The 9,249-nt window shown below is 47.7% G+C and overlaps 1 protein-coding gene across 2 annotated transcripts in view; it reads right to left on the bottom strand.

Annotated features, from left to right (window-relative positions):
• PTPRA (protein tyrosine phosphatase receptor type A) overlaps positions 1-9,249 on the bottom strand; it is a 70,916-nt gene that overhangs the window by 12,019 nt on the left and 49,648 nt on the right. For both annotated transcript variants that reach the window (XM_007465395.1, XM_007465396.1), the window contains 8 exons: positions 7,446-7,543; positions 6,009-6,128; positions 5,041-5,207; positions 4,405-4,540; positions 3,563-3,712; positions 2,313-2,406; positions 1,916-1,992; positions 1,342-1,476 (listed from right to left, as the gene is read on the bottom strand). In XM_007465395.1, the coding sequence (XP_007465457.1) occupies positions 1,342-1,476; positions 1,916-1,992; positions 2,313-2,406; positions 3,563-3,712; positions 4,405-4,540; positions 5,041-5,207; positions 6,009-6,128; positions 7,446-7,543 (977 nt within the window). The remainder of the gene's footprint in view (positions 1-1,341; positions 1,477-1,915; positions 1,993-2,312; positions 2,407-3,562; positions 3,713-4,404; positions 4,541-5,040; positions 5,208-6,008; positions 6,129-7,445; positions 7,544-9,249) is intronic.

Here is a 9,249-nt window from a genome sequence, read left to right as displayed (position 1 = left end):
GTCCCCAAAAAAAAAAAAAAAGGGGCAGCAAGCCAGGTGTTGCAGTCATCTGTGGGTGATCGGAGATGAGGAGTTGGTGTTCAAGTCTAGTAGAAGAATGCTTGGGAACTGGGGTTTAATCTAAGATTTATATCTTCAGGTTATGGACTCTAGATATTGGTATCCCTAAAGAAGCTGAAACAGAGAAGCTTTTCAGTCTTTTCTCTTGCTGTCTTTGTTTACCCTCTTTCCCCTAGATAGCACTAAGTTTCTTGCTATGGTCTGGGGCTGAAAACAGTGATGGTGATACAGAGCTTTGTGGGCAAGGGTCTAACAAGGGTCTATCATGTTTTATTGTCTCTCTGGAGAAGTAAAATGTGGCCTTGGGTTGAGGTGACACCATGCAGAAACTGCTAGAGCTGCTCTGCCCACTCTGATGATGATGGTGGATGCATCAAGCTGCGGCTGATGAGAGGAACTCAGGCCTTACCAAGCCTCTTGGTGCACCCCCCTGGTTTAAATGGTGCAGACAAATAAAACAGGGAGAAGAGAATTTTAGGTTTTAATTCCTTTGGAATTTTAACGTATACAGAATTTATATTTTTGGATCAGACTTTTTCTCGGAATTTAAATTGGGGGTAGGGAGTGGTGTCAGAAAGTATAAATGGAGACACCCTTCATTGTCTCATTTAGGCTCACTGTGTTAATATCTCTGGGAGCTACGGCTGCAAGGTTCTGATCCAGGAATAGTATTAAGAGATTTCCTACACTGAATGGGAGCTGGCCTAGGGGGCCTCTAAGGTCCCTTTATATTCTGAGTACGCTGACAATTCTCAAGGGCTTTTTTCTTTAGAAGATTTCCTTGTTATTGAATGTTAACTTAATAAGTTTCTTGTTTTTGTTATTTCTCAAATTCTATTGTTTTCTTTTGTTCAGTCAGCAAAGAAGTGACCCATCTTCCCACCAGTCTTCTAGTTAATTTCTCTGGCTTGGAAGGCACTCTCTCCTTAGAGACACTCACACAAGCTCTACATCGGAGCCTCAGTCTGGCTCTGTATCCCTCCTCTCACTAGTTCTGCCCTGCCTGTGGAGGTGGGGTGCAGAGGGTGTGCACAAAGCTAGGCTTTGGGAGACCGTATTCAGGAGAGAAATGAGAGGGTGTGAACTGTCTGGGAACCGAATGGAGGCTCAGACCAGTCCTGAGAGAAGCTGACTATTCAGATACCAAGCAGCTGGGCAATGGCTCTTTGATTAGTTTAAGTCAAAGAAAAAGTCTAAATACCCTCTTAGCACCACCCCCCCACCCCTGCTTTTTTTCATGTGTCTCTTGTCTCCTACAGCCCAGGACCTTTTTGAGCTCACCTGGCCTCTCTCCTCCAGTTCTGTTAGCATCACGATAGAGCAGGATTTCCACTCCCAGATCATTCGCCAGAAGTCCTCAATTGTGTGGAGAAGAGGGCCCTGGCTGGCGATGTAGGAGTCCTTCTGCCGGTAGCCCTATACAGTCCAGGTCAATGGCAGGAGTGAGATGGTTTGATCAGGGAGGGGCTAGTGGTGAAGACAGGCCACTGGGATGGGACGGGGGCTGCCTGGAGACAAACACATCCCAGGGAGAGCTCCCCTTTGGCCACGGACCAAACCCTGGCTGGCATGCTGGACTCTTTGTAAGAAGATGAGGGAAGGGGGGCTGGGGCTAGGATGGGGACAGCAGGACTGGGAAGGACCAGAGGTTAGTGTTTTTAGCCTTTGGTCTGTGCTGTGAACTTTTCCTTCCAAACTGGGGCCCTGACAGACCTAGTGTACAGGAAGGGTATCAGTTCTGTATCTGATGACTGACTCAAAGACCACCCTTCCAAGCATTGGGAGGGGAGCACTGCAAGGCCCAGCTGAATCTCCATGGAGTGCTGGGAGCTCCGGGGACACAGCCACCACTTACATCAATGAAGGATGCGTTCACGTAGTCTGTGTTCTCCTCACCCCTCTTAACTGGAATGATCACTCTGTTGAATTCATCTGCAAGAAGGACAGCAGCCTGTGGCTCCCCAGCATCACCTGTCCTCTTCTCCCTCTCTTTCCATCTATCCCCCCCAACCTCAGCTCTGAGGAGATATATTCCAGCTGGGCAACAACATGCCTGTTCCTAGCCCAGGAGGCGGAAAACCTTTGGGCTTCATGCTCTTTCCAGAAGCCACTGAAGAACTGGAAACAATAAGAGACAATGCCATAATTCTTGTCTCCAAGCTGATCATCATTAACTAGTACCCAAGAAGTTCAAAGGGTGAAGGGAAAGGGGGATGGGGCATTAAGGCTTTGGGTGGGGGGAGGGCTCTTACATGGAATGATCTGTAAAACCCGGTTCTTCTTCATGTTGGCTGGAAGGTTTCCGGTCCGCATCTTGTCGTTCTGGATTTTGATTGATGTTAATTTCTGAATTGGGAAGGGGAGGGGAAACATTACTGATCTCAGTAACTGGACTTGAAAAGATTATGTCTGTCACTGGACCTGCATCCAGGGCACACTGGCATACTGCTCTTTTCAGCAGAGCCCTGACCTCCATCATTTCCACATGTTCTTATCAGAACACTGTTTTCCTGTCTTTAATAAGCCAAGAGTGTTTGGGAAACACTGTTTTCCCAGTTCCTGTGATTCCCTTAGACTGAAATTTTATGATCCTGGAACAAGTAATCTACTCTTATAGGAGACAGTGTGCCCTTTCTCCCTCTCTCCCTGCTGTTCTACTCCCAGAGGCTGTCTTAGATTCTTTAGAAAAACTTATTCAAATATATATCCTCCCTTCTTATTCCAAGGTTCCTTCTTGATTTTTGCTACTCAAAGTGTAGCCCATAAACCAGCATCAGCCTCGTCTTGTTATAATATGCAGAATCTCAGGCCCCAACTCAGACCGCCTGAAACAGAACCTGCATCATAATAGGATCCCGAGGTAATTCATGTGTACATTACAGCTTCAGGAGTGCTTTAAGGCAGTTGGTCTTCCCCATCCCAATCCAGAATCTCTTGCTTCTGGGAGCACTTTTATTGATGAGAGTGTGACATGTCCCTTAGGTGAGTTGAGAACCACTGTCTAATGGCATACAGCAGGGGTCAGCAATCTACGGTTCATGAGCCAATCTGGTCTGATTGCAAATGAGGTTTTACGGAAACACTGCCATGCTCATTTGCTTACGTGGTGTTTATGGCTGCTTTTGTGCTATAACAGCAGCGCTAAGTAGTTGCATATAGAGACCATATGGCATGCAAAGCCAAAAATATTTACTTTGCAGAGAATGTTTGCTCTTGCTGTACATTATAATTACCTGGGAGGGGGAGCTGGGGGACTTAAAAAAAATACCATTGCCTGTTTTTGTTTTTCCCCCCCGCTAAACACAACCCAAGTGACTCTAACATGCAGGATGGGTTGAGAATGACTAGGGTATGAGTAAAGGGCCAGAGACCCACCTCCTTAACCACCCACATGCTTTGCAAGGGGATTCACCATTTGTTGGTAAACCACAAGGAGTCAAGCATCCTGTATTCTGTAGGTCACACAGACCCTTCATCCTGAAAGAGCTCAGCTCCAACTTACCTTAAACTCCTCCTCTAATCCATTGTTGCTGGACCCTGGGATTTTGTTGTAAATTTTCTGCAGATGTGTTTCTAGAGAGGTGACTTCCAGTTCTGTATCTCCATAGAGATAATGCTCCAGAAGGGCTTGGTATATGAAGACGTACTGCATCTGAAATGCAGATGATGCCCGAGTTCCCAGTTACACACATGGTCCTGGTGGTGCCAGAGCACTCCCTCCCACTCCCATTTCACTTCAGTCCACTTCTTCAATCCTAGCAGAGATAAAATGATTCACTCTTGTCCCAATTCAGGGAGGCAGGACTCGAAAGGCATGAGTCCCTCTGGGGGTGCTTAAACTTGGGAGGGAGGGTCCTACTCTGGTACCCTCCTGGAGAGAAGGACAACTCCAACGCCTGCTCATTCAGAGAGCACAGACTGGACAGACTGAGGGGTTGTCAAATTCTGGTGACACACAAAACCTGTACCAGCCCCCCTCCCCTCCCAGTGCTGTGACCTTTGAACTTCATGCCCTAACCACAGAGCTGATCTCACTGCTGCTCCTGGACCTGGCTAAGCTGCATCACAACTCTGTGGCAATGGCTCCCTTGGATGCCCACATACCTACTTCCCTCAGGACCTGTTCCATATCCTTAGAGTCTAGTGCAAATGACATCTGCCCCACCTTCCAGATTCCCCTAGGCACAGCCTCCTCTGTGCTCCATAGTTCTTTTATTACGTAATTTATAAGCGCCCTTCATCACACTGTATGATGATGATTTACAATAACCTGGGAGGCTGAGTAATCCATGAGGCGGGTAGATGTTTTGGTCCTGGAATGCCCCCTACCCACAAACCACTCACGTCTGTTTGCACCATCTGGCAGCGCTGTGCCCGGATCCGGCTTACAAAGCCATAAACGTCCACCTTCCGCTCTGTATGCATCATGTCCAGCATGGCATCAATGACGACAAAGGTTCCTGTACGCCCTACACCCGCACTGTAGCCAGAGAACAGGAGTATTACTGGGATGGCTAGCATGTCTTGTGGGAACACCCAGGGAGGGGGCAGCACAGGGTAGGGCTCTTTCTTCAAGGCTTTAAATTCTAATTCTGTATGGGGTAGAGCTGGGACTCTCATGGAGCCAACAACTCCACTGTACCCTGAACTCCCTACCTCTAGTTATCAGGACCAGAGAACCCTGACACTTAGAATGGTCTGAAGACTCCAAGTACACAAGGCAGCACTCAACCTAGCTTCTTGGCTTCATAGTAGTGGTCACCCCACCCCCAATCTTGGAGGATTGCCCTTCCCTCTTTCAAGTGCTTTCCACCCAGCACCTAGTTTTCTTGAGGAGTCTCTCTGGATGCTGCCCTGGCGCCCCAAGAGCTCAACCGCTCTGTGCCAGCCTCCTCAGCCAGGGCCCCTGTGCCTTCCCTGCTCTCAGCATGGGAGCAGAATGTGACATGAGTGGGGAGCCAAGGGTCAGGCCACACTGACCTGCAGTGTACCACAATGGCCCCTGCATACTGCGGGTTACAGGCCTTCACCTTCTTGAGGAACTTGAGCATACCAATCGGGGTGAAAGGCACCCCAAAGTCTGGCCAGCTGGTAAAGTGGAACTGAGTGATGAGGCGCTGTGGCTTTCTGTTGGTCACGTCGCCCACCTGTGAATTGGAGAGATCCCTGTGTGTTGGCCCTGATACCCTTGGGTAGGGCAGCACCAGGGGAAGGAGGGTGAGGCTTAGGGGCCAGGGCCAGCTGTGGCTATCACTGACAATGGGAAAGTGAGAGGATTAAACTTTCCGAGAAAGTTTTAACCATGGACAGAGAACCTTCCCAGGAACCGCACGGGGTAGGCAGGCTGTTACTATTATTCACAGCCTACAGATGTGAAATGTGAAACTCAGAAAAGTTAAATGACCTGGTCTTGGTCCCAGGATTAGTAAAAGGCAAGGTCAGAACTAAAATGCAGGTCTCCTGAGTCTTGGTAAGCCCTCTTTTCATAGCACCACAGTGCCCTCAGCTGAAGGCAACCTTTGCTCAAGCCTCCAGGGTCGCCCTGGAGGGTCAGGAGCAGGGCCCACCACATCCTTGATGTCAGGAGCCTTTGGGATAAGAAAGGAGGAGAGGTAAGTCAAGTACCAGAAGATACTGGTGCAATACCTCCTGATGCACTTGGTTCATACCTAAGATGACCAAACTCCATCTCAGTAATACTTTTTCTCCCAGCCATGAAGTCATGAAAATGTTCCCCCCTTAGCTTTGACCGAAAGAAAAAAACAAGAAAAAAAACGAAAAGAAAACCCCCCTGGGAGCCCAGAACTCTGATTTCAGAGTTCGAACATTTTGCACACTCAGCAATTCCTGACCACCCTGAGTAAGATGGGGATGACTCAGCCTGTTCTGCCCTCTTAATGGTCAGCAGATTCTAAATGAGAACCAAGAAAGGAGGTAGGAGACAGTACCTGTTGAATGCAGAACTTCCGCACTGTGTAGTCCACCAGTACGGTCACATCCTCTACTGACACACGGATATTCCCATAGGTCCAGCAGCCTTGGTCTGGCCAATACTGGGCGCACTTACACTGGAAAGAAACAGACATGCACCCCCCTGACCTCAGACCTCCCGTCCACAACAGGTGCAAAGGGCCCTGAAGAAAAGGACCACAAAAGCCCAGACTAAAATCCTCAGAAAGCCCTATGGCCTCTTCTCTCACCTCAGTAAGCTACAGACTTATATAACTGTTCCTTTTTTTTTTGCCATGCCATGCGGCTTGCAGGATCTCAGCTCCCTGACCAGAGATTGAACCCAGGCCAAAGCAGTGCCCAGAATCCTAACCCCTAGGCCACCAGGGAACTCCCTAACTGTTCTTTTTTTAAGTTCCTCAGCTTCTATCCTGTTTAGCACAATCGCTCAACTTATGCAGAGCCCCAGCCCTATACTTCTCCCTCTTTCCCACCTCTAGTCTCTCAGTTCAGGGCAAATCGGAAGCCATTTTACCTACAAAATCTGTACTTCCACAATATCCTAGGTCATGCTCTAGGGGTAAGTCTGTCTGATCCCCTGGAATGAGCAACCTGCTATGAGGGAGTCACCAGGGTGGACTGATGCAGACTGTAAACCTGCCACGAGAGGCCCAAGGCCTTCTCTGGTTGACTAGGTCTTGGACAGCTCCCAAGAGCCAGAGGTAGGGTTGGAGAAAATGAACCTAAAGCCCAGCCCTAAAGCTATCCCTCCTAAGCCAATCAATACATCCAACAGCCCAGTGTGGGTATCAGGTTGACTCTAGGGCCATCCTGGAGAGAGACTGTCCCGAATTGGGATTCCTCTCTGGGGCCTGATCCAGGACTCAGGACTGGTGTTGGCTGTGGCCCAGTGATGAAGCTGACCAGGCATGGACTTGGCAGCCACAGAAAGAAAAGAACCAGTCAGAAGGCTGCCTGAAGGATCAGTTCAGGGGCTCACATTTCCTTGTGCCCTGCAGGGTCTCAGTTCATACAGCTCCCTCTGCTATCTCAGGAGGAGGAACAAAACAAAAACAAAAACAAAAACAAAAAAACCAGGGGAGTGAGGGACTAGAGAAGCCAGGGGAGAAAAGCCCCACTGTGACTTTTCCTTGTCTAACGGCCCAAGTCTTTCTTCCAGGATGTTTTGATCTAAGGTGAGCTGTTTGGTCACCAGACACAGGGTGTGCCCTAGGTATACCTCTGAGTTCATCGGAGGCTTCCAAGCCACAGGAAAGTGTAGTAGGCACAATGGCCTGGGTTCTGTCTGGATGAATGACAGGCACAGAAGCCACAAAGGGTGGAAAGCCTAGGCTCAAACACAGAACTCCAGCAAAGCAGTCCCTCTGTTGGTCATGCCTGTATCAGGGGCCATTCTATCTAATTTCTCCACTCACCTCCTTTCTCTCCTTCAGATTCGTCACCATGACGATGGTGGCTGTGTTTTGTTCCCAGATCATCCTCCAGAAATCATTCACCGTTTCTTCTTTTGGTCCTATAGTAGCCAACAGCAAAGATGAGAACACACGCCAAGAGGAAGAAAGGTGCTGCGAAACTGGGAACATTCATTCCCGACTTTTGGAAGCCTGTGCCCACATGCCCCCAGCTAAATATATCATCCATCTACCCATCCACCTACCTACTAACTGAACATTTCCTGTGTATCCACCATGTATGTGCCAGGCACTTCACTAGGGAGTGAAGTGGGGATGTGAGGTTCTTAAAATAAAAAGAGAACACATGAACAATGTTTCCCAAGGATACTACAGTTGAGGATTAGAAATCATGACCCCTACAGAATACCTATGTTATGGGCGAGATAGTGAGCTATGTGCTTTATATCTCATTTACTCCTTCTTACCATGCTCTGAGGTGGGTGTCATTAGCCAGAGAGGTTGGGTAAATTGTTTAGGCTGAAATTTAAAAATTACCTCCCACAAGCCTTTTCCAGAAAGTCACTAGAAGGGCACAAACAAAGAAAAAGAAAAAAGTGGGATCTAACACAGGAGAGAGACTAACAGAATTCCCAGGGTGTTGGTAAAGGGAAGGCTCAGGATAATTACTCTGCCAGAGGCTAGATCAATCCAGAATGGAACTGAAGGAAGAAGGTTCTAGAAGAACCCCAAGATAAAAAATTAAACTAAAAAAATTAAACCTCATGTATCTGAGGGTACTGAGAGGAAATATATACTTTTAGCAAAGAGTTTAAGAGAAAAAAAATCAGTGCTAGGTATATAAAGAACTAAGTGAATAAGGAAAAAAGGCAATTATTAACTCTTCGGAAAGAGAGAAACCAAAAACTGTACCAAAAAAATTATATAATATTATGTGCTTTAGCTGTGAATAATATTGGCATAGTAATAAGAATGTAAATAACAAGTATTATCTTCACCACAAATTGTGATTTAACTCCACTGGGAGAATGGGGAAAAGGGACATGTCTGCCTGAGTGTGAGGTAGTTTGTAAGAGGATTAAATAAGTTATCTATAATAAGAAAAAGTCAACAGATAAAAATGGCTGCTTTAGACTAAAAAAGTGTAGACGAAAGAGGGGAGAACTTTGTTTTTATAGACCTTGTAATACCTTTTGACTTTCTTAAAATCTGTATTCCCTTTGGTAAAAAGAAAAATATTAAAAAGAAAAACAAATAATGACAGAAGTGGACACATACCGGAAAGATGTACAGAGGTGGAATTATTTCACTGCCTGGCAAGGTCAGGAAAAATCTCCTGGAGGAGATGACATTTGAGCCATATGTTAGGACAGATAAAGTAGATGGGAGTCTAGAAAGGAGGCATAGGGAGAAGAGGTACTCTAGGCAGAGGTGCAGGGGGCTAGCAGCAAGTAAGAGCATGAGACATCCAGGGACTGTAAGGAGTTCAGTGAGGTCACTGTGTAGGGTGTGCAGAAGGTAGAAGATGAAGCTAGAAAGATAGGTGAGGTACCAGGATCTAAAGGGACGGAGGCCAGGCTAAGGAAGGCTTGTTTTACAGATAATGAAAAATCATTCTAGGGGGCTTCCCTGGTGGTGCGGTGGTTGAGTGTCCGCCTGCCGATGCAGGGGACATGGGTTCGTGCCCCGGTCTGGGAAGATCCCACATGCCCGGAGCGGCTGGGCCTGTGAGCCATGGCTGCTGAGCCTGCGCGTCCGGAGCCTGTGCTCCGCAACGGGAGAGGCCGCAGCAGTGAGAGGCCCGCGT

The sequence above is a fragment of the Lipotes vexillifer genome, unplaced genomic scaffold, assembly GCF_000442215.2.
Source record: "Lipotes vexillifer unplaced genomic scaffold, Lipotes_vexillifer_v1.1 scaffold875, whole genome shotgun sequence".
NCBI lineage: Eukaryota > Metazoa > Chordata > Mammalia > Artiodactyla > Lipotidae > Lipotes > Lipotes vexillifer.
The sequence above is the reverse complement of the archived record's forward strand: the minus strand, read 5'-3'. Positions and strand labels throughout refer to the sequence as shown.